Raw genomic sequence first — 25,713 nt, 5'->3', positions numbered from 1 at the left:
TTGTCATTGTTGTTACACCAGACTAACCTGGATGCCCCTTTGAAAACCTAAGTTTATCTTCTCTTATCAGCTGGGACAACAAGGTGGAGGAGTGGCCTAGTGGTTAGGGTGGTGGACATTGGTCCTGGGGAACTGAGGAACTGAGTTCGATTTCCACTTCAGGCACAGGCAGCTCCTTGTGACTCTGGGCAAGTCACTTAACCCTCCATTGCCCCATGTAAGCCGCATTGAGCCTGCCATGAGTGGGAAAGCGCAGGGTACAAATGTAACAAAAATAAAATAGATACTATTGGAGATTCTACATGGAATGTTAATGTTGCTATTCCACTAGCAACATTCCATGTAGAAGCCTGCCCTTGCAGATCAGCAACGCGGCCGCGCAGGCTTCTGTTTCTGTGAGTCTGACGTCCTGCACATACGTGCAGGACGTCAGACTCACAGAAACAGAAGCCTGTGTGGCCACATTGAGTGGCCTAGTGGTTAGAGTGGTGGACCTTGGCCCTGGGGAACTGGGTTCAATTCCCACTGCAGGCACAGGCAGCTCCTTGTGACTCTGGGCAAGTCACTTAACCCTCCATTGCCCCAGGTATAAATAAGTACCTGTATACAATATGTAAGCTGCATTGAGCCTGCCATGAGTGGGAAAGTGCAGGGTACAAATGTAATAAAAATAACCTTAAAAGGATTGTCTAAGTGTAAGGAAATGAAAATCAAAATAAATATCTCTATGGCATTGCTGGAAAGCAGGAGTCATTGAACCTGGAAAGTGTATTACCAGGCTAGAAAGATCCCACAGCAGGAATGGGACATCATGTGAACATTATTGTTTATTGCTTATCCACAATTTATATACACATCAAAGTGGTATATCAAGTCTTATACTATTTATTTATTTATTTATTGGAAATGTGTAACCACCTTTATGAAGAGATTCACCCAAGGCGGTGTACAGCAGGTACAGTTTAACATAAAACTTACAATTTTGTTAACAGCATAACAATAGTAAAATAACCAAGAATAAACATAAATACAGTAAATGAGGTAAACTTGAAAACAGTAAATTGAAACCTAATAATAGAACTACCATGAAACAGTATAAAAAATACACACGTTTAACAGCAGTGGAATTCAAATACCAAAGATATAATACAATGTTAGCATAATACTAATGATACACCTAATAAGCATCATTAAAACATTCAACTAACATAGATAGGATGCTAAAGATTTTCTACAATACGGTTTACCATACAGCTGAGGGACCAAGAGCAGATATATGATGGGAAAAAGATGCGTGGTACAAAGTCAGTTGGGATAATTAGAAGGTTAGCTGAACTCAAGGCAAGTTCTTTGTATAGTTAAGCAAGAGATAAGGAACTGATCTAAGTTACAGTATGCGTAGCAAGCTAGTCCAGGTGCAGAATGAATGTATAGTCAGTCATCCTATATATTAAAGGCTTGGGAGAAAAGCCAGGCTTTCACCTGCTTCCTGAAGTAGAGGTAGTCTTGAAGTTATATGTAGCCCCTCTGGGAGTAAATTCCAGAGCGTGGGGGCTACTCCTGAGAAGGTTCATTGGCGGGTATCACATTGTACGATTTCTTTTGACGAAGGTACAGATAGTGATGATTCTTGAGAGGGCCTTAGAGGTCTCAAAGGTGTGTAAAGGGCTAACTTATTCTTTATTAGATGCAAGGTCATTCAAGTCAGGCCATCGTTTCAATGAATCTCATCAGTACAAAGTGTGACCCTTCCTTTTGTTGCTGTAGGTGGTTGTAGAGGATCCTGACCCACCTGCGCAGGACGCTCAGACTGTCGAGGTGGACATGTGCCTTGAGCACTCGGAGCTGGGGAGCTCTTCTTTCTTGTCCATTCCTGGAGGTCCGGACTCCATCATGGATGTCAGTTCCCTCAGCTGTGTAAGTAAACAAGGCAACCTACAGCTTTGTTCCTCAAGGACATCAATCAACAGAACCATATGTCCCGTGAATAGATCAGGCCTAGCACTCTTCCTTTTGTTTATTTTGATTTTGTTTTACAGGAATCCCCTGTGAGCGGAAGACCCGTCACTATTCTGGAAAATACTACCAAATTGGATAATGAAAGGTACTATTATGGTGTGACATGAAGATGTGGGAGGTTTGCAGAGAAAAATGGGGGTCCTCGTGGGGACAGTTCTCACTTGCCTACATGAGGACATCTGTAATCCATTAAAAGCAAGTGTTTCAGATTAACAGACTACATATGCAGTGAATAAATACTCCATGGCACCGGCAACATCTGCAGGGCAAATACGCACGGGAAAGTACAAAAGTAGATTTAAAAATCAAATCTGTAAAGCGCAGTTTCCTCTCCCTGACTCATCTCCACCCCTAGGGCAGTCCATTTTTGCAGTGGATAAAGCTAGCCACCTTGGCAGGAGCAGTTCAGGTCAAGCATAAGTTTGGTTTATGGTCTGGATTTTTACTCTTTCCAACCCAATGGAAGTTGGAAAGAAAGTTACAAAAGGAGTCAAGAATGTCTGTATGCTCATGTGTCTGGGGGCAAAAATAACTCTCTGAAAATAGTATGGAAAATGGTAAAAAGTCACATGTAGTTTGAAAATGGGCCAAACTGGACTGGGGGCTCTACAGAAATAATCCCCCCCCCCCCCCCCCCGAGAATTTTCAAATGTATGCATGCAAATTACCTCAAAACTATTGTGTTTTACTTATAGCACATGTAAATGTGTGTGGGCATTTTGGGAGGGATAATTTTCAAAGGGAGAGGATGCATATATGTTTCCTTTAAAAAAATGGTGTAACTTATGCACAAATGTTTAAAAATGTAGTATTTAACTCAATCCTTTCCAGTGCTAATTCAAGATGAGTTACATTCAGATACAGTAGGTATTTCCCTGTCCCCAGAGGGCTTACAATGGTCCTTTTACTAAGCTGTGGTAAGAACTGGCCATAGTGTGCCCTTACGTGGGCCATTCCTGCAAGCTAAGGCTATTTTTTACCACAGCTATAAAATAGCCTTTTTTCTATTATTTTCATTAATGGCCATGCGCTAGTGTTACCATTAGGGAAATGGAAGGGGAAGGGAAATGGGACTTGATATACTGCCTTTCTGAGGTTTTTTGCAACTACATTCAAAGTGGTTTACATATATATTCAGGTACTTATTTTGTACCAGGGGCAATGGAGGGTTAAGTGACTTGCCCAGAGTCACAAGGAGCTGCAGTGGGAATTGAACTCAGTTCCCCAGGATCAAAGTCCACTCCACTAACCACTAAGCCAGTGGCATACCAAGGGGGGGCGGTGGGGGCGGTCCGCCCCGGGTGCACGCCGCTGGGGGGGTGCCGCGCGCCTGTTGGCCGAGTCCGCTCGTTCCCTCCCTGCTGCTCCCTGTGCGCGGAACAGGTTACTTCCTGTTCCAGGGCAAAGGGAGCAGCAAGGAACGAGCGGACTTGGAGCCGACAGGCGCGTGGCACCCCCCCCCCCCCCAGCAGGTAGAAATGCACCCGGGGGGGGGGGGGGGAGGTTGTAATTTTACCGGGGGGGGGGGGGGGGGGGGGCGCGCTGCACCTGAGGTGGGGGCGCATCGGCAATCCGCCCTGGGTGTCAGCCATCCTAGGAACGCCACTGCACTAGGCTACTCCTCCACTGGCCTGCCCATTAAAAAAAATTAGAATGCGCACTTACTGCCTCCTAATTAGATGATGCTACGTGCTCTCGCAGTAATTGCGCACTAACCAGGTAGTAATGTAGATAGCACAGGAATGCCCACCTCTGCCATGACACGCCCCCTCAAAAAATTCCCCCCAAATTATTACGGTGTGGTTAGCACACGCACATTCTTAAACTAACATGGAATGCTTTAGTCTGTCCTGCATTAAGGTGTTTTTTGCAGAGTGTTAGCACCTAATGCAGCTTAATGAATGGATCCCCTAAGTTTGTTCCTAAGGTAATGGAGGATTAAGCAACTTGTCCAAGGCCACAAGGAGCGTCAATGGGATTTGAACCCTGATCTCTCGGGTTCATAGTTTGCTGCTTTAACCATTAGGCTACTCCTCCAGGTGTCCTGGGCAAGTCACTTAACCCTCCATTGCCCCAGGTACAAATAAGTACCTGTATATAATATGTAAGGCACATTGAGCCTGCCATGAGTGGGAAAGCGCGGGGTACAAATGTAACAAAAATAAAATAAATTACCTTCTATGTGCCTCTGTACAGTGCTGTCTATGTCTGGTATGCACTATACAAATCAATGATGATAATATTTGAGAATCATTTTAGTGCTGCTTAACAGTAAAGCACACAATTATGGAGTGGACTCCCGAAAGCTGTAAAAACAATCAATAACCACCTAAACTTCAGAAAATCACTAAAAACCAACCTCTTCAAAAAGGCGTACCTCACCGATCCAACGTAAATCCCCACGTCCAGCAACACAGCTCAACCAATGATCATACTGGACAATATACAATCTTCATTCCATACGACCTTCACGGTGTCTAACACACACCTACCTCATTTGACCACAATACAACCTTGTATTTGTTATCTACCGACTGGCGAACGCCTTTACGGTACTATGTAAGCCACATTGAGCCTGCAAATAGGTGGGAAAATGTGGGGTACAAATGTAACAAATAAATAAGTAAATGAAAATTTGATTTAACCTTAACCCTGTTCAGTTTTCAACTGTTCCTCCCTTCATAGCTATGGGAAACACTGGCTCTCCTGTGACAGCATCTTTGACATTCCTGATCTTTTGAACTCTGACCCCCTGGTGACTCGAAGCCGAATTCTCAAGAGGAAGAAAGCTTTGTTGAAGCTGGGGATGGCATCTCAGTCCAGCTTAAATGATGACCCCTTGTCCTTCTCAATGGGTGACTCTGCAGGCAGCAGAAGATCTAGCTGTGATCATCACCACCTTAATGTCTCAGGTACTGCGTGCTCAGCTCAGCCATTTGCTTCCTGTTGCTGGATTTCTACCATATAACCAGTGTTCCCTCCAAGTTGAGCGGGAGTCCTCCAACTGCACTGCTACCAGTAGGGGGTGCTGCTTCAATATTGTGTTTTCAATCGCTAGGGAAAGGCAGGTTCCCTGGAGTCCTCCACAACTTGCCTGGACCTCAGTATTGAACATGTGATGGTGAAAGAGCACCCCTCCACTGGCAGTACTGTAGGTGGAGGGCTCCCGCTCAACTTAGAGGGAACGGTGCATATAACTGATGAAGTAAAAATCAAATTTGGTAATTTATTGGTCACAGCAATAAACAAATTCAATATAATGCTAACGATATTAAAGGTACCAGAATGAGGGGAGCTTTAATTCATTAATTAATTAGGATGTGGACTCACAAACGAGAAGCAGTCTGACAGATCAAACCTACTTCTGATGAATACAAGTTTCTCCCTGTGTTATATACTTTAAATATATGCCTGGTCACTGTGGAACATGATTGGTCCTGGTGAGGGCCACCGAGAGGCAAACACCACTCCGGGTCTGCGCTCACCCCTCCTCACCTTGATTCCTCTCCTGCGCTCTGTTGCACAGGTCCTTCTTCCTGCCACGTCCAAACAGGAAATACTAAACATAGGAGGCGGGATGCGGCAGTAAGAAGGACCTGTGGCCAGCAGAGCAGAGTTAATGTGATAGCTCGATAACTCGGCTCTGCAGCGCACAGGAGCAGGAGAGCCATGCTAGTGTTGGGCGGGTCCCCCTTGGAGGCTGGGCCCTGGGGGATTTTGTCTCCCCTCTTGGCAGCCCTGGTCCCAGTGGCGTTCCTAGGGGGGGGCGGTGGGTGCGGTCTGCCCCGGGTGCACACCACTAGGGGGGGGGGGGTGCTGCGCGCGCGCGCCTGTCCTCCGTTGTTCCATGCTTCTTCTCTGCCCCGGAACAGGTTACTTCCTGTTCCGGGGCAGAGAAGAAGCATGGAACAACGGAGGACAGGCGCGCGCGGCACCCCCCCCCCCCCCGGCGGCGTGCACCCGGGGGGGGGGGTCCTTCGCGGGGGTGTCCTTTCGCCGGGGGGGGGGGGGTCCGCGCTGCATCGGGGTGGGCGCTGCACCCGGGGGGGCGGGGCGCATCGGCGATCCGCCCCGGGTGCCAGCGCCCCTAGGAACGCCTCTGCCTGGTCCTGGTCTTTTAGCTTGCCCTAGCATGAGTTAGTCTTTTATCTTAATACTTCACATCTTTTAAGGGACTGGTTAGGACTTGCCCTCTTGATTATGTGCTCTCCACCGAGGCAGACCCTCAGGTCATCTGTAGGTCTCGGGGTTTGTCAAAACTTTAATTTCTCATCTTATTTTGAGCAGAAGGGTTGGTTTTATTGTTTATTAAAATTTACTGTACTACCGCTGAAACTGAACTCAGAGCAAAGCAGTTTACAAATCTAAAATATAGTCAGAAAAAAACTTTATAAATCAAAATAAAAGGATACAAACACACCAAAGTATTAGCAAAGTAAAATGCAGACTTTACTGCCTGTTGTGCTGTTTCTGGCCTAACCTCTAATCTACTTATTTCTGTTATACCAAGTACTTAGTTAATTAATCCAGCTATTTATTTTATTTTTCCTCACAACCAATAATTGTTGATCTATAGAGTATTTTCAGCTGATCCACTATGTGTGAGATGTTCTTTTCTTCTTGTTCCAAAGGGGCAGATACTTAGGGTTACCATAAGTCTGGTTTTACCCAGACATGTCCTGTTTTTGAGGACTCTGTGGGGCATCCGGGCGGGTTCTGCCAGCCTGCCCATCCGCCGTTTTGGTGGTACATGAAAAGTGGTGGAGGGCTAGCCACCACAATGTCGTTTCAGTGGTACATGAAAGGTAGTGGAGGGCTTACTGCCCTGGGATTTGGGCTGAGGTTGTCTTCAGCTGGTGTAGATTGGGGATCCCTGCCAGCTACACCAATGTTGTGCCACTGCCCAGGCCCTCCCAAACCCACCCACGGTTAAGACCCTACTCCAGTCTTAGGAGTATGAGAGCACTGATGTATTCACAGTAAGCATTTCTTTTTCTTTTTTTTCTTGAAATGCCAGAGGAGCATCTTCTCAAATCAGTTGTGGCAGAATGTGGGAAGGGTGAGGGCTCAGACCACGTCACAACGGACAGTGGCAGATTCTCCCCGTCAGCAGACGCCGATCTGACCTCAGATACGTATGTCCATCTGCTTGTTCTCTGTGTTCTTTCCTTTATAAAACCAGTTGTGCTTTTTTTTATGTCTGAAACTATCCTAGTGAGCATTCCTAAGGGACTTGAAAATGGCATGACTCCTTTCTATAAATTTGCCGTGGCAACAGATTTTTTTCCCCACTATGACATGTTCCCACTTTGGCAATACCATCCTGATATTTCAAATCAGATACCAGAATATGTGGTAAAACTGACAAGATGGCTTTCATCTGCACCACGTTTTTAATGCAGCGGGTCTCAAAGGGGACCCTATTACTGAAGCTTAGCATGCGCTAATGGAATTAGTGTGCACTAACTGTTGCACATCCTATTTTATACCAGGGGCATAGCCAGACTTCAGCAGGAGGGGGGTCCAGAGCCTGAGGTGAGGGGGCACATTTTAACCCCCCCCCCAGTGCTGCCGACCCCCCCTGCCATTTTTGACCCCCCCCCCCCCCCCACTGCTGCCACCGCCACCACCAACTTTGACCCCCATCCCGGTGCCAACCCTTTCGACCTCCCCCTTCCCACCACCATCAACCCTCCCCTGCCGCTGCCGCCGTCACTGTCAGGTACCTTTGCTGGCAGGGGACCCCCAACCCCCGCCAGCCGAAGTCCTCTTCTCCAGCGCGGCCATGTTGCTGGCTGATCTGCAAGGCTTCGTTCTGTTTCTGTGAGTCTGACGTCCTGCACGTGTACGTGTACGTGCAGGACGTCAGACTCACAGAAACAGAACGAAACCTGGCGCCGGAAGAGGACCTCGGCTGGCAGGGGTTGGGGGCCCCCACCAGCAAAGGTACCCGACGGCGGCGGCGGGATGGCGGTGGGAGGGGGGGGTCGAGAGGGTTGTCGGCAGGGGGGCCAGGGCCAAATCTATGGGGGCCCATGCCCCCGTGGCCCCACATAGCTAGGCCCCTGTTTTATACCATATGGCATTTACCCCGGTTTCTACATAAGGCGCTGCAAGTTGCATGCATTAAATTGGGCGCATGCCCAAGTTACACTTGCACCTTAATTGAGTAATGAGCCAATTAGTAACAACCAATTATCACTAATTTGCAAACATTGAAACTTCTGCATGCTTCTTTTTAGGTGTATTCTAAAAAAACGAGGCATGCATAAATTCTAACGCATGTAGCTGAAAAGGGGAAAATCCACTACTTGTTTCTAGGATAGGCAGCATAAAATCTGTTTTACTCTTTTGGGATTTTGCCAGGTATTTGTGACCTGGGTTGGCCACTGTCTGAAACAGGATACAGGGCTTGATGGACCTCCGGTCTGTGCCAGTATGGCGATGCATATGCTCTTATGTACGTTATGGCATAGTATGCTACTTAAAATGTCAGCACAATACACGATAAAACATATTAATAGACAGCAAAGTGGTTAAACAGAGGTGGAACATATAGAAATATAAGATAAAGTAACAGGAGTTAGATAAACAATAAGGGTGATAAGCAGTGGCGTAGCGAGGGGGGCTGCCACCCCCCCCGGGTGCAGCACGATGACATACCCCCCCTCGGCGCATCGACACCGCCCCCCGACCCAGTGCCCACCCTCTTCCGTCCAACCAGCTCTCTACCTTAAAAAAAATATCGGAATCTGAAGCGAGGCGCAGCGCCTCGCGCCTGCACGTAAAAGAAATGTGCACCGTCTCATCGGGCCTTCCTTCGCTCTGTTTGTCCCGTCCTCCGCTGATGCAACTTCCTATTTCCGCAAGGGCGGGACAGACAAAGCGAGAGAAGGCTTGATGAGACGGTGCACATTTCTTTTACGTGCAGGCGCGAGGCGCTGGGCCTCGCTTCAGATTCGATATTTTTTTAAAGGTAGGGAGCTGGTTGGACGGAGGAGGGTGGGCACTGGGGGGGTGTCGATGGGCTGAGGGGGGAGGAGCTGGCAGGGAGCCTCCCCCCTCGAGCTGACACCCGGGGCGGACCGCCCCTCCCACCCCCCCTTGCTACGCCACTGGTGATAAGTTAAGAAAGGTGCAGGAAAATGATCTCAGCTAGGGTACAGTGTTTGCAGCCGGTGTTACTCCTTGTGTGTATATGAGACTAGGTAGTTAGTTGTTTCTTCCTTAAAGGCTTGAGAGAAGAGCCAAGCTTTCAAACACCTTAAGCATGAAACCCTGAGCATGTAATAACCTAGTGACGGCTGGGAAATACTAGTTTTGTTTTCATCTATCAAGTATTCATTGGAGTTTTACTGTCTTAATCAATTTCCCTCCCCTTAACTCTTCTTCCCATTCCTTATATTAACTGTCCTCTCCTCCCCATCCCCTCCCCATCTTTTCCTCTCCTCCCCGACCACTCCTGATGTCTTTCAGTTTGGAGAGCTCATGCAGCGACTGGTCCAGTACTGTTGTGGAGCAGAGAAGGAGCGGCTGGGGCTTCCTGCACAAGTCTTTCTCCTACATTTCCACTGTGACCAGCATGGGCAGTATCCTCCTTCCTGCCCTGGAGCCACCATCTGCCCCAGCTTCTTCCTTCTCCACACGAATTGGTGATTATATTTAGTGGAACGATCAGATGACGTGAAGGACTTGGAACGTGGAAGAGAGTGAGGAGCTTTGGGTTTCCTGCTGTCAGCACAGGAGGCGTAAAGATGCCGACTAGCTGAGATCAGTTTTGAATGGGGCAGTGGAATGCTGGTTAAGCAGTGCATTTTTTCTAGCGAAAAAGGTGCTGGTACTCAAATGCCAGGCCACCCTTCAGGGGTGGGGTGATCACTGAGGGACCCACCCCACAATAGCCAGGCCCCTTGCAACCAGTCACAGAATCTATGACAAGGCAAAATTTGTGTGTAGAGCCTGAATTCTTTCATTAAAACTTGGGGATCATGGGTCAATTTTAGCAGACAATAGAAAAGGTGCCAGTATTCAGTAGAAAACAACAAAGCAAGCAGAAGATATCCAGAAAGACCAAACTGAAGTCACAGATGTTGAGGAACCAAAATGATTTATTAGGACCCTACACGGTCTGTGTTTCGGCCAAAAAGGCCTTCTTCAGGGGTCTACAAATTGGTGTATACGGATGTTCCTCCAAAGGTTCTCACAAAATGAGACGATCGCTTGGAGCTATCCGAGTAAAGCGTGGACTTTTCAGTCTGCGGGAGATTTGGACTCTCTTTGTTGCTCTTTGCCAGTATTCAGTACCCCCAAGTACCAACACAAAAAAAAGCCTTGGTTTTAAGAAATAACATTCCACTGCAAGTCACCGAGTTTAGTTATCAAAAACTGGAAGACACTGAGAAAAAGGTAATTTTGACCTCTTTAGCCTATTTTTAAAATGTATTGTTGAATTACATTGTTACATTGCATTACATCAGCATCTTATATTTCACCAATACCTTATCAGTTCAAACATGTCTAGGAATAACACCAATCAAAACCAAATAATTAAAATAACAACCAATGCTAAAAATCAAATATTAAACTAGGTCTGACAAGCCAAATTTATGAAAGAAAAACGCTTGAAGTTTTTTCCTAAACATGAAATAATGTCTACGTGATCGAATAACGAACAGTAAGGAGTTTTAGATTGCCACTGCCTGATATTGTATGGAAGGAAAAAGTTGCTTCACTGATTTTACTCTACTTATAGTGGGGAAGCGCAACATAAATGTATTGCGAGTGTTGTGTATAGTCTTAGGTCCATGAAGCAGGGATACTAAATCGGACATATATAAAGGTACATCCACAGAAAAAAAATTAAAAACCGTGCAACCTAGTATAAAATATTTTAACAGAATAATCAAGCCTTGACAAAATCAGGGCTTGAAACAAAAAGCCTAAATACTGCTGGGTCGAAATAGTTTTTATAGCTCTGAGTTTCTTCAGAACATAGAATGATTTCTTCATTACAGTCTGAACATGGTGATAAATAGATAGTAAATGATCAAATTCAACTCCACAAATTTTAGAATATAAATCAACTGAAAATTGATTATCTCCAACTGTAAACTTCTGGATATAACTAGGGTTATTAGTAGATCCCAAACTTAAAAACGTAGAGGCTGATATTCAGACCACGGGAGTTAGCCCGGCCAACTCCAGCGGTTGGCGCTAAGCCTGGCTATTTAACGTCGGGCCGTTTCTGTTGACCGGCACTGAATCTCCGGGTTATTTTTGGCTGGTTTGAAGATAATAGGCTATGCTGATATTCAGATTAAGCCAGCTATCCTCAAACTGGCCAAAGATATTCCAGGGTTTGATTCGGACAAATATGGCCACTAAACCTGTTTTAAAAATTGGCAGATAGCTGGTTATATCGCACATTATAACTGGCTATCCGTTAGCCACTAACTGGGGATATTCGGTGGGGGATAGCCGGTTAATCCCCCGCTGATTATTGGAGGATAGCCAGTTAAGCACTATTTAACCAGTCAGCAGCAGTTCTGACTGGTTAAATAGAACTCAATATTGGGCAGTTAATTTTTTCCTTATTCTGCTTAAGCTGATGGGCTGTAACCCAATCTTCAATCAAGTTTATGCAAGTCCAGATATTCATCAGTATCTGACCAAAGTTGTGATTTTTTTATTTTTTGTTACATTTGTACCCCGTGCTTTCCCACTCATGGCAGGCTCAATGTGGCTTACATGGGGCAATGGAGGGTTAAGTGACTTGCCCAGAGTCACAAGGAGCTGCCTGGGCCTGAAGTGGGGATCGAACTCAATTCCTCAGGACCAAAGTCCACCACCCTAACCACTAGGCCACTCCTCCGGTGTCTCTCCATACTTCCTCCCCTTTTCTTCTGATTGTAAACTGCTTAGATATAAACTAACTACGAACTAGAATTGGATGAGCCAAACAAAACTGACTGCAATAGGTCTGGTAACATAACACCAAGGTGATATTCCCCCTTTATGAAAGCAGAAGACATGAGGACAATTTTATTAAGGTTTGCCTGTTTTACATGTGGAATAGGCCTTTTATAAAATTGCACAGCCGAATTCATGTGTGAAACTAAATGGGTTGAAAGAATCCACGTGCTTTTACACAAATCGTATATAGGGCATTTCCAGGGACATAGTTTGGGTGGAGTTAGGATATATGCACGTATTTAAAAATATATAAGTATGTATGTAGGTTACACACACACACATTTACAGTGAATTTGTGTGGTATTGGAACGTGTTCTGGGTGGAGGGGCATTTTCGATATGACGTCTACATCCAACTTTGGATGTTTTGTGAAAAATGTCCAAAAATCAATTAGTGAACATGACCATTGTCGAAGCTGAAAACGTCTATCTTTTCTCTTTGAAAATGACCATTTCCTAGACATTTTCTAGACATCTTTTGCTTAATGTATCTATCTTTTTGGACCAAAACAAGCCATTGGGATGTAGGAGGAGCCAGCATTTTTACTAGACTGGTCACACAGACATCCCAGCAGAGCAGTGGGGCCCTCTAGGGGGCACTGCAGTGGACTTCACATAAACGGTCCCAGGTACACATTTTACCATAACCCCCTTATATTGTATGGTGAGCCCTCCAAAACGCACCAAAAACCAGTGCGTATTTCCTAGTAAAAAAGGTGCCGGTACTCATATGCTAGGCCACTCTTCAGGGGTGGGGTAATCACTGAGGGACCCATCCCACAATAGCCAAGCCCCCTGCAACCGGTCACAGAATGTATGACAAGTCAGAATTGGTGTGTAGAGCCTCAGCTCTTTCATTAAAACTTGGGGTCCATGGGTCAATTTTAGCAGACAACGGAAAAGGTGCCGGTACTCAGAACCCCCAAGTACCCCCTCAAAAAAGCCCTGTCAAAAACGTACTCTACCCAACTGTATATCACTACACTAGCCCTTATGGATGCATTACAGATGAACAGCGTAGAAAAATATCTAAAAAATGGGTTTTGAAAATGGCCATTTGGACGTTTTTCTCTTTTGAAAATGAGCCCCATAGGCACCTATTTTGCCTTTAGAAAACAGTGATAAAACAGGCTTCATCTTGGACTTTCTACAAAGGCGTTCTGTTATAAACTTACCTCGCAGTATGATCTTGGCACAGAATGTTGTGTGTTCCTTTCCGGGAAAATGTCTCCAAATGACTCAGTTTTGCGCATACCCTGACAACAGTTAACCTCATTCCTAAGCCAGGGTATGAGTATGATGATCTCGGTCTCTCAGATTTACTGCTAACACTCACTGTAGTACTTGCATTGTGCCAACAAGCGCCTCCTTCTGGAGTTGTAAGATATGACATGCAGCCTTTCCTGGTTTCTAATACTGGTCTTGTTTGCAGGAATACCTCGGAGACCTCCCGGCTGGTTGTTCCCACATTGGATGTTGTCAGTGACCTATTCCTTCCTTTTCCTTGTCCTGATGGCTTGTTTTGGTGCTACTGTTGTCTATGGCTATTCTCTTCCCGACAGCATCGCCTTGATGTGGTTTATTTCCACTGGTTTTGCCTTCCTCACCTCCTTTCTTTTACTGGAACCGCTGAAGGTATAATCAGTATTAAAGCTATTTTAAAATTCATTGTTTCTTTGGGCCAGATTTAAGGATCGGATGAAAGTAAAGTGAAAATATGTTTACAAAAAAATCTCCTACAAGTCTCTTTGCTTGCACAATTTTGAATTAGTGCATCTTTTGCCAACATTTCAAGTTCTTGCAAGAAACAGGGAAAAATTCCACAAAAGAAATGTGCAGGAAAAGGTTTTCTGGGAAAACATACTGTGAGATTTTTTTTTCTAAGGGCTACATTTAAATTTGTGTTTATTCATATGGCATCCTACCCGGGGTAGAAAATGTCTCTGTGCCTCATGCTGTCTCTCTCACAGGTGCTCCTTGAGGCCCTATGTGCTGCCCTTGTCACAAAGCCGGTGGAGAGTGAAGGGGAAGGGCTGGTGGAGGAACCGCTGATCAAGAAAATGCCTGAGCGCATTGGGAAAGTGCGGGCACCTTGCGGCTATGGCCTTCTTCAGGCCAAAGAGGAGGCAAGGAAATTGAGGGCTCTCCAAACATTAATGAGGGTGAGACCATCTGTTCCTCTCTTCTTAAGCTCCTCTCTTTGCCTGTATAGTTCCTGTGACAAAACAGTGGATTTTTAAGCCTGTAAAACTGCCTTAATTAATTCTTGAAGTGTATTTCTCTAGTTTTGCCAGCAGGTGGTGCATGTTTATGTTTATAGCTGTTACAGAGAACTGATTGTTCCTTTTTTTAGTTAACACAGATAAGAGGTAACCTGCAGTGATGTGGCCAACTACTTTTAAAACTTGTTGTTCTGAGCTCTAATTGGCCCAGGAGCTCAATTCATCTAGAAAGTACTGGGTTTTTTCTCCAGTCTTAGCCATGGAGAAAAGAGAGAAGGATCTCTTTGCTGAGGCATATTTAATAATTTGTAGCAGCTATATGTCCTGATCTCCCCAGGTACTATTTAGATAGTAAACAAATGTTTAGATAGCTTTATAAGTAATCCTATTTCAGTTACCTGTTATTGTTTAGCTGATCACACCTTTTCTGTTCACTGTTCCAATTTTTTATGACAATAAACATTAATGAGGCTGAGACAGTCTGTCCTTCTCTTCTTAAGCTCCTCCCTTGGCCTGTACAGTTCCCATTCTCCCAAGCCCACAAAACTCCTTGTTCTATAATCTTAATGCTTAAAATTAAGCATAATTTTTATGCCAAGATTACGAAATACTAGCACTTAGGCGTGATTGTAACATTCACACACATAAGTGCCAGTTGGGCACTAAGCAGTATTCTACAAGCTTAGGGGGCCCTTGTACTAAGCTTCAGTAGGAAGTGGCCTGCGGTAGCATGGGTGCATGAAATTGCCACATGCTGAGGCCACTTACTACCGCAGCAGTAAAAATAACTATTTTTAATATAGAGGTTGTTAATGGCCATGCATTAATTGGCATCTGGCCATTTACTGCCTGAACCCTTACCACCTCCTATTTATTAGGCAATAAGGGCTCACACGCTAACCTGGTGGTAACTTAGACAGAGAGCAAAGGGAGGCCACACAGAGGTGGAGGTGTACTGGTTCCACATGTAACAACAATCAAAGCAGAAAGGGAGTAGGGAGAATTGGCTCTTCTCACACACTGAAGGAGACGTGTAGATGGATAAGATAATTCAACGAGACCATTTTGACAGTCCACAAAGATTTTCTCTTTGATTTCGGTTTATATTGATACCTATTCACTTACATTTGATAATGAGTGGAATGGAACAGGTGGATGTGAAGCGTCTGTTCACGCTTTCCAAAAATGCTAGGACTAGGGGGCATGCGATGAAACTACAGGGTTGTAAATTTAAAACAAATCGGAGAAAATATTTCTTCACTCAACGCATAATTAAACTCTGGAATTCGTTGCCAGAGAACGTGGTGAAGGCGGTTAGCTTAGTAGAGTTTAAAAAGGGGTTAGACGGTTTCCTAAAGAACAAGTCCATAAACCGCTACTAAATGGACTTGGAAAAATCCAAAATCCCAGGAATAACATGTATAGAATGTTTGTACGTTTGGGAAGCTCGCCAGGTGCCCTTGGCCTGGATTGGCCGCTGTCGTGGACAGGATGTTGGGCTCGATGGACCCTTGGTCTTTTCCCAGTGTGACATTACTTATGTACGTATAAGAATAACTTTCTTAAATATCGGCATTACATCATAAGACTCCTGAGGCAGGCACTCAGGCGCCAAAACACAGCTGCTGTGTCGAGTCATCCTTGATGTTTTGTAATGAAGACTCTTATCCATCTACACGTCTCCTTCGGTGTTTGAGAAGAGCCAATTCTCCCTACTCCCTTTCTGCTTCGGTAACTTAGGCAGTCCAATTTGGCTGCTAAACTTAACCGGTCAGCCTTGAATATTCCCAGTTATCGCACAATATAGCAGGTTATCTTTTTGGTGCTGACTGCGAATACTCAGCAGAGATAACCAGTCATCTCACACTGAGTATTAGTGGGTAAGCACTATTTAACCAGTCAGCAGCTGTCTCTGGCCAGTTAAATAATGCTGAATATCGGCAAATCTCTCTTTTCAGTTTTGAATTTAGACCTTTGCTCTCAAACCAAACTAGAGAAGGGCTTTGTAAAAGATCAGCTAAACTCAGAAAGTCCTAATATAGTATTTTAGGGCTGTGGTTATTTCCTGAATATCCGCCTATGAAGAGCCTGAGCACCTGCAGCTAAAATTAGCTGAATCTGAACTAGCAGAGAAAGGTACATAAGTAATGCCACACTGGGAAAAGACCAAGGGTCCATCGAGCCCAGCATCCTGTCCACAACAGCGGCCAATCCAGGCCAAGGGCACCTGGCAAGCTTCCCAAACGTACAAACATGCTATACATGTTATTCCTGGAATTGTGGATTTTTCCCAAGTCCATTCAGTAGCGGTTTATGGACTTGTCCTTTAGGAAACCGTCTAACCCCCTTTTAAACTCTGCCAAGCTAACCGCCTTCACCACGTTCTCCGGCAATGAATTCCAGAGTTTAATTACGCGTTGGGTGAAGAAAATTTTTCTCCAATTTGTTTTAAATTTACTACACTGTAGTTTCATCGCATGCCCCCTAGTCCTAGTATTTTTGGAAAGCATGAACAGACGCTTCACATCCACCTGTTCCACTCCACTCATTATTTTATATACCTCTATCATGCCCCCCCTCAGCCATCTCTTCTCCAAGCTGAAAAGCCCTAGCCTCCTTAGTTTTTCTTCATAGGGAAGTCGTCCCATCCCCGCTATCATTTTAGTCGCCCTTCGCTGCAGGTAAAAACAATGTACCAACCCCCACGCTTAGTCCATATACTTTAACACTGTGTTGAGTTCACTTCTTCTCTACAGAACTGCATCGTCCATATGCTCTTCCTGTTGGTAGTGCTGATGGTGAATTACCAGGGCTGTTTCCATGACAACAACATCCGACTGCTACACACTGCCATTAGGCAATCCATCACCATGGCAAGTGGAAATGAGATGAGCTTTACTGCAGTTCAGAGGTAAGGAGGGAAGACTGTAATGGTTCCAGAGGGGCTGATTCTCAAAACTCCGGCGCTATAGAGAACAGCGCCGGGAAATACTGCGGGAACAGCGCAGCAAAATAATTGTCCAACTGTTCAACACTAATAGCATGCAAATTATATGAGTGCTGTTAGCGCTGAGCATTGGGAAGTTAAGGGGGAGAAATGTACCAAACTGAGTGTTCAGTGGGAAATATATAAATATCTTTATGTAGGGTATCACTTTTCTGGCCTGCGGAAGTCAAACTATTTTATCAAACTCTAGAATTGTGCGATTATTGTGGTGATTCGACAGCGAACTTACTGCTAGACCAATTTCAGAGTTTTGTAAGGGAAAACACACCTCATGACCTTCTTTAGCGTTGATAAGAGGGCAAATTCCATGAGAAATTCTCTCTTCAAACGCCCTCGCCAGCTCTGAGCTGGCATTAGATTTTCAGCGGTAAGGGCAGGGTTTGGTTTGTGCGCTGTTTCTGAGCATTAGAGGGAATAGCTAAGGACCTCGTTTAAATACATTTTAATGCTATTTGTGGCCATCTTTGGAGTGCAAGTTGTCCCCAGCTTTGGTGCCCTCGGAACTTTCTGTGAACCCCAACGCCAATCACCTCTAGCACCAGCATTACGTTTTGAGCATTGGCCTCTGAGTGATGAGTGATATTTGAGAGCTGTAATGACAGGCAGAAATGGTGTGTGGTAGAAATGGGTAGGTAATGTTCTGTCATATGTCAGCTGCATTTTTTTTTTATTGTTGTTGCTATCCTTGCTACACTTCCTCTGTTCTCTTTCCAGTGTGGATGACTTGTGGCAGTGGATGGAGTCGGCCTTACTTGCTCACCTGTACAATAACCCCAGGACGACCCTGGTGGGAGCACCGCGTCTACGCCAAGACTGCTCTGCCCTGGACTTGCCCCTCGGTGAGTACCGTACATATCTCGGGAAAAGGATAACTGGTGGGTGGGCTTCAGAAACCATGCCACCCACATTCAAAGTACAAATCAACGATCATGTCACCATATCTAGGTGGAAGCAGAAATCAGCTTAAAAAGTGTCACTTGTATGCCTGAAGGTGTTAAGTAAAAACAGATGTGAGGCAAAAACAATCCTGAATGGTTGTGGGAAATGATAAAAAAGAGACTCCAAACTGATTATAAAGAAAATAGAAACAACTCTTGGAGTGTTAGTGTAACACAAGGCAGGGTTGTTTCATAGGTTCCACTCATTCCTTGGATGACCGACCCCACTTTCCCTACTGCATGAATTGTGGTCTCTCTCCTTCCACTAGTTTGGTGATAGTTTGACAGGCTGCCCCCACATCCCTGAGCCACACGTACAGACAGACAGATATAGTGATCTAGTGATCTAGACTGCCCCTATTTGACTGACTGTACATTTGTCCTTTAGATTGTAAGCTCCTTTGAGCAGGGACTGTCCTTCTATGTTAAATTGTACAGCGCTGCGTAACCCTAGTAGCGCTTTAGAAATGTCAAGTAGTAGTAGTAGTAGTATAGTGATGGCAAAAGGCACTTTACTTGCATGAAATATGGAAGGTAATCTTGGCAGAGATGCAATGAAACATTTTTCAGATATGTGAATGGATGCTACATGTTAGATGTATGCAAAGCTTTTTTAAGGGTGGGGGGATTTGGTTTTCAATTTGTTTGTTGGTAGGGGGAGGGAATTCATTATAGTTTGCATTTTTTTTTTCATTTTATGTTAAAAAAAATATAGGCTGCAGGCCCTGATACCGCCTTCCTCAGCTGAAAAATTCATAGTGCTGAAAAGCAAAATAATCCCCTCCTTACACTCATCTTACCTGCAATTAAAGAGCTTTCACACGAAAGCAGTGATTTCCACATGCTTCTGGTCTCCCTGTGCCCTAGTTCTGAATGGTACCAGCTAACCTTAGACTGGGGTCATTGTGTTATATGGGCTGGATCAGCTGCCACCATTTTGATAAAGTCACTCCTGCTTTGGTGAAGCTCTGGAGATTGCCACTGCCTCATATGTACCCTGACGATTACAGAAAAACTGAACTGTGGGAGATGTGTTTTAATTTTTTTTACCTATATCTTCTGATTTCTTTCTAACAAAAGGAAACTAAAAGTGAATGAAATTGTGTTTTTTGTTCATTTAATTCCAAAACAATATGAAACAAAAGCCCAGCCCTATTGAAAATCGGATGAATTTGAAACCTGTGTACATTAGCACAGTCAGGAAGTCTTCGGCCTTTGCTGCTGCCCGCTCACACGTTTTTCATAAATCCCCCCCCCCCTCTCCCAGGGTTATCACATCCCCAGGAAATACCTGTTCCCCAGATATTAAAATTCCAGAGTGTAATTTTGACAAGCCCTGAGTGATTTCCTGACCCCTTCTATCTGCCCATGCCTCTCCGGTAGCCGTAAGGTGAGTGCAGATTCCCTGAAGAAGTTGCATAGATTATGAACGTTTGCTTCTGAAAGACGCACTGTTAATATTGTACCTAGAAAGCAGAAAGGGTAATTTTATAAATTGTCACGTAAAGATAGGTGCAAATTGTATGTGTAGGTTACAGAATAATAGCACTTATGCAATGCACGACTGGTACCACTAATTGGCAATTAGGCAAATACTACTACTTATCATTTCTAAAGTGCTACTAGACGTACGCAGCACTGTACACTTGAACATGAAGAGACAGTCCCTGCTCGACAGAGCTTACAATCTAATCAGGACAGACAACCAGCACACATAAGGGATAAGGACAAAGAGTAGCAAGATTCTGGAATCCCAAAGAGTAGCAAGATTCCATGCAGAATCCCAAAGAGTAGCAACATTCTGTGCAGAATCCCAAAGAGTAGCAAGATTCCAGAATCCCAAACACTACTACTACTTATCATTTCTATAGCGCTACTAGACGTACGCAGCGCTGTACACTTGAACATGAAGAGACAGTCCGACAGAGCTTATAATCTAATTAGGACAGACAAACAGGACAAACAAGAGATAAGGGAATATTAAAGTGAGGATGATAAAATAAGGGTTCTGAACAAGTGAATAAGGGCTAGGAGTTAAAAGCAGCATCAAAAAGGTGGGCTTTTAACCTAGATTTGAAGACGGCCAGAGATGGAGCTTGACGTACCGGCTCAGGAAGTCTGTTCCAGGCATATGGTGCAGCAAGCTAAAAAGAACGGAATCTGGAGTTAGCAGTAGAGGAGAAGGGTGAAGGTAAGAGAGATTTACCCAGTGAATGGAGTTCCTGGGGAGGAATGTAGGGAGAGATGAGAGTTGAGAGGTACTGAGGAGCTGCAGAGTGAATGCACTTGTAGGTCAATATGAGGAGTTTGAACTGTATGCGGAAACGGATAGGAAGCCAGTGAAGTGACTTGAGGAGAGGGCTAATATGAGCATAACGACCCTGGCGGAATATTAGTCGTGCAGCAGAATTTTGAACAGATTGAAGAGGAGAGAGATGGCTATGTGGGAGACCTGTGAGAAGCAAGTTGCAATAGTCTAGGTGCTATGTGCTATTCTGTAAACATACACAACTACTTTGCTGAACACGTAAGTGCGAGGGGGCATAAATGTGGGCGGAGTATGAGTGGGTCATGGGCATGTCTCTGAGATGTGTTCATAACTTAGGGAGAGATGCACAGAACTCCAGCACTGTTCCCTACAGGGCCGGAAAACACCAGCTCTCACAACGAGAAACAAAATAACGACCAATGCTGAAGACTAACAACATGCAAATTATATGCACAGTGCTAGTGTTGAGTATTGGTTGGTAAAGGGGTCTGAACATTCCTGGCACATGCCCACAAGAGCTGTACGGTAGGCACACCTCTTAAATGCATCGGGACCTCCCCCCACCCCTATTCACTGGACATGCACACAATTCCTTGATGGTCCAGTGGAACTCTCCTGACCTCCTCATCCTAAAAACTTCTGTGGTGGTCTGGTGGACCCCTCCAAACCTAAAATAATCCCTGGTGGCCCAGTGGACCCCTCCTAAAAAACAGCCTGGTGGTCCAGAGGGCCCACTGACCTGAGCCAGTGGACCCCCCCCCCCCCCCCGGCTGACCAATCAAAACTATAAACACTGAAACAGCAGGGCTGGTGGGGGCCTCACTAGTTAAAGAAATAAGAATATCTGGGTACTGCTTGTGAAGACCCCAGGTCCTTCCAGCCAAAGACCACAGTTGCACCAGCTGGGGGACAAAATGGTTGGTGGTGATTCTCAAGTCCTGATAGCCAAAGACTGAAGGAGGATGCAATTAATTAGGATGCAAGAAGGTGTGGGACATTCTGTAATGTCTCCCTCATTTCCATTCCCACTGTCACCCTCCATTCACTCAGACCCTCATACATTCTCCCAAGCTCAGAGCTCGATTTATATGTATTGCAGCTCCTAAGCTGTTAATATTTAAGAGCCCCCCCCTATCAATTCAGTACAAAGTAAATTTTAGGTTTAATAAATTAAAAAAAAACCTCACCAACAATAGTCAATAATAAAACCAAAAATTATGCTTATTTTATATTGTAATTTTCATTATTTACAAATGCATTTAATATATATTTTAGAGAAGTATGACGCCCCCTGTATAATGTGAAGCGCTAAACTGTTGTTTGTCTAGCTTATGCTTAAATTTGGCTGCACCCACATCTACACCTCATCCTCCCCTTATAATCCTCCCTCCAGACACTATTAACCATCCACCCAAATGCAACCGCAAGATTCACACATGCTGGCCATGGAGTTATAAAAGGTGCTCTCTGAAGCTGCAGTGCCACTCTAGACTTACCAGGGCTTTTTTTGAGGGGGTACTTGGGGGTACTGAGTACTGGCACCTTTTCTATTGTCTACTAAAATTGACCCATGATCCCCAAGTTTTAATGAAAAAGCTCAGGCCCTACACACCAATTCTGCCTTGTCATAGATTCTGTGACTGTTTGCAGGGGGCCTGGGTATTGTGGGGTGGGTCCCTCAGTGATCACCGCACCCCTGAAGGGTGGCCTGGCATTTGAGTACCGGCACCTTTTTTGCTAGAAAAAACGCACTGAGACTTGCATTCAGTATATGCATTCATATTTCCTTGCATCCTCTACTATGCAAAAATGTATTGTTTTTCTGATCTGAGTTTGCTTCTCTCCATAGGACCCTCCTGGCCTGAATTTGCTTTTCTCTCCGTGCCTAACTTTCACACTAACAGTCCCTGCCCTCGTTGTGTCTCCCAGAACCCCCCAAAAGAGATTTTTCAGACAGGCTGGAAAGAGGCAGAGCCATGTTTTGAACCCAGCCCTTCAAACTCATCACAAGAAATAGGGTAAGGCTGATCACAATTTGTGTTGTACTGAACTGTGCTACACTATATTGTGTAATATTGTGATGACAATTACTATACCGGCCTCCTGAACTCCAGCCCTCTAGTGCAGGGGTGTCCAACCTTGGTCAAGGGCCGAAACCCAGTTGGGGTTTCAGGATTTCCCCAATAAATATGCATGAGATCTATTTGTATGCACTGCTTCCATTGTATGCAAATAAATTTCATGCATATTCATTGTGGAAATCCTGAAAACTCAACTGGGTAAGGACCGAGGTTGGATACCCTGGCTCTAGAGTATTACTGTGGCCTGTCTTAATTGTATTTCAAGAGTATCACTTCTCAGAGGCTTTAGCCTTTGAAGCATTCATTTTCCATCTGTTTTCCAACTTTGCTGTATTACTGCCACTCTGAACGTGGGTTGGCATGATGAGACACCTTTTTGCTCTGTCCTAGGATCTCTGGTTCTTTTGTTTCTACTTTCATTAAATGGTTCAGATCCCGAAATGGCTGCATCAGTTTTGCTCTCTGAGCATCAGCATTACAAGCAGCCTCCATTTTGTGAAGTTGTCCAGTGCAGTCCTAGTTTCACTCCACTGGATGGGTATGTTAATGGGAAGCCCATGGGTACCTTCACATGATGGTTTGTATTAGTAATAATCAGAGCCAAACTACAATACAAATTCTCTTAGGCTTCTGTGGATGGTGTCATGATCATTGTGTCTATCTGGGTTGTACCGTGTCCAGGTATGTGAAACCAACATTTCAGCCATCCTGTTGTGGCTTTCTTCAGGGTGCTATGAAGTCTGCAAGGATGTCTTTTTATAGTGGGTCCTCAAACCTGATTGGCTGGGGTTTGAGGTGGGCAGTTTCATTAGAGCAGTTTTGATTCTGGAAGGTGGGAAGATTTGTTGATACAGTTTAAACTCTGGAAGGTGGGAAAGATTTGGCAGGAAATTGATGTGGGAAAGTTCGGTGGACATAAATTCATAGTAACATAGTAGATGATGGCAGATAAAGACCTTTATGGTCCATCCAGTCTGCCCAAAACGATAAACTCATAGAATAGGTATGTGTCACGGTCTTAGGCTCTCGGACACTGGAGCGACGTGAGCCCTTGCACCACTGCTGACAAGCGGCAGCAGTAGGCAAGACCCCAACCAGAACTGGGTTACAAGCAAGGCAGGAGAAGCTGTAGACTGACAAAAGCTGGAACAACTGAACTGGAACCACAGGACTGGAACTACAGCAGTAGGCAAGCAGGGAATAAGCAGGACAGAGAAGCTGGTCTTCGCCTGCGCTTGACCACCGTTCCCCAGGGGTTGAGCCCCCAGGTGCAGGCGGCCGGCAGGACTTACTGGACTGAACCTGCAGACAGACTGGACCAACACAGACAGAGGACAGAGCAATGGCTGAAGCTCCAGTAGCTGACAAACACAGACAGAGAACAGAGCAATGGCTGAAGCTTCAGTAGCTGACAAACACAGACAGAGAACAGAACAGAACTCTAAACAAGAGCAAACAGAAGTGCCACAGGCACACCAATTAGAAGCAAGGCAGAAATGCAACCTGCAAACAAACTACCTTCGACCTTTGGAGATGCAAAGGCCCTGAATGGAAGAACACCACTTCCTTATCAAGGCCTTGACTGATGATGTCACAACTACAGGACACAGGCATAAAGCATACTGAAGCACAGAGAGGCTAAACACATACAGGTGCAGTATAGTGGAGCAATTAGAGCCATGCTGGAAGCAGCCAGCACACGGAGACAGAGACAGATCTAACTCAGGAAGAACAGACAGAAGCCAGCTCGGAAGCTGACCACCGGAAATAAGGTGAGTCTGAGAGGGGTCACGACCACAATCGTGACAGTATGATGTGATCTACATATGTATACTTAATCTTGCTTGATTTCTCCTTGCCATTTTCAGGATACAGACCTTAGAACGAAAATCGAGGTGAGAAAGTTCATTGAATTTATGTTCAACAAACTTTCCTGCTTCCTTTTCCCACCAAAGATATTCCACCATCCAGAGTTTAAACCGTATAAACAAATCTTCCCACCTTCTAGAATTAAAAACTGCTCCAGTGAAACCACCCTACCAACCAGGTTTGAGGACCTATTGTGTAAAGACAACCTTGCAGACTTCACATCACTTCGAAGAAAGCCACAGCAGGATGGCAGAAACATCAGTTTCTCTTTCCTGGATGTGGCAGAACCCAGACAGCCACAATGACCTTTACACCATAAATGACTTGCGGGGGGTCCATTCTCTAACCCCCCCACCCCACCCCTGTGAGTATCTCCACAGAGTGTGGAGAAGAGCATGTGCATTGGTGAAATATGCTGTCACCTGCATATGGAGTAGGCAGTAGTTGCCCAGTTCCATAAGTAAAAATACCAATTTACCTGTGGAAATCTCTTTGACTCTTGCATCCTTGTGCCTGGGCCTGTAGCCTTGCTTGTCTTAGGAAATCAGAATTAAAATCCATGCATATTAAAGCCAGCCTGAAAAAGTGGCAACCCTGAAGTCTACAAATTCTTTAACATTACCGTCTGCAGATATCAGTGTTAGGGTGTCATTTCCTGCCTCCCCATTTCTCTCTTTCTAGATTTTGGTTCTGGGGAAAGTTGGGACTTTACAATAGCTACACAGGTGCCTGGCAGGAGCTTGGAAACAGCTCTGGAGAAGCCCAAAGGGTCCTCAGAGAGCTTCGAGATAGCTACTGGATCAGCAAAAGGTATAGTACATCACTGTCTATAATTTGATAGATTTGTTGGGGATCCTCAATGTTTGAGGAATCTGCACGGAACATTCCCGTTAACATAGCTACAGGAATCACCCCAGTGATGTGATATTAACAATTTGAATTTATTAGTGACGCTCACTTAAACAGGCTTCCGAGGTGGTGTACAGTTTGAGGTTCCAGAATCATATGTACATATCTCTGGGACAAAACTACTAGCCCATTTCTGGCACAGGGAAGACATATTGTATACAAGGAGGTGGGAGCAGAAGAAACCAGTTGCATGTTATCTGATAGTGGTAAGTTCCATCAGGTTAGAAATGTCCCACTGCACTTGGTCTCTCTCTCTCTTTCTGCAGCGAATGATGATTAAGATTAATCATTTCATTTAACATTGAAGCCCAAGAAGTTACTAGGACAAGTCCATGTCTCATCTTCTAACCCTAATTCAATCATAGGATGAGGGTGTTCCTCAGTCTCTGATCCTCAAGAGTTCAACTGCACTTCTGAAAACTGATGGG

At 44.9% G+C, this 25,713-nt stretch overlaps 1 protein-coding gene across 1 annotated transcript in view; it reads left to right on the top strand.

The window, feature by feature from the left end:
• Nucleotides 1-25,713, top strand: part of LOC115473398 (polycystin-1-like) — a 148,785-nt gene that overhangs the window by 109,843 nt on the left and 13,229 nt on the right. The window contains exons 32-42 of the mRNA XM_030208333.1: nucleotides 1,768-1,917; nucleotides 2,040-2,104; nucleotides 4,705-4,931; nucleotides 7,037-7,154; nucleotides 9,496-9,671; nucleotides 13,423-13,625; nucleotides 13,961-14,152; nucleotides 16,969-17,123; nucleotides 17,934-18,058; nucleotides 22,276-22,444; nucleotides 25,058-25,186. Of these exons, the coding sequence (XP_030064193.1) occupies nucleotides 1,768-1,917; nucleotides 2,040-2,104; nucleotides 4,705-4,931; nucleotides 7,037-7,154; nucleotides 9,496-9,671; nucleotides 13,423-13,625; nucleotides 13,961-14,152; nucleotides 16,969-17,123; nucleotides 17,934-18,058; nucleotides 22,276-22,444; nucleotides 25,058-25,186 (1,709 nt within the window). The remainder of the gene's footprint in view (nucleotides 1-1,767; nucleotides 1,918-2,039; nucleotides 2,105-4,704; nucleotides 4,932-7,036; nucleotides 7,155-9,495; nucleotides 9,672-13,422; nucleotides 13,626-13,960; nucleotides 14,153-16,968; nucleotides 17,124-17,933; nucleotides 18,059-22,275; nucleotides 22,445-25,057; nucleotides 25,187-25,713) is intronic.

This window comes from Microcaecilia unicolor, chromosome 6 (assembly GCF_901765095.1).
Source record: "Microcaecilia unicolor chromosome 6, aMicUni1.1, whole genome shotgun sequence".
In the NCBI taxonomy this organism is placed as follows: domain Eukaryota; kingdom Metazoa; phylum Chordata; class Amphibia; order Gymnophiona; family Siphonopidae; genus Microcaecilia; species Microcaecilia unicolor.
The sequence above is the reverse complement of the archived record's forward strand: the minus strand, read 5'-3'. Positions and strand labels throughout refer to the sequence as shown.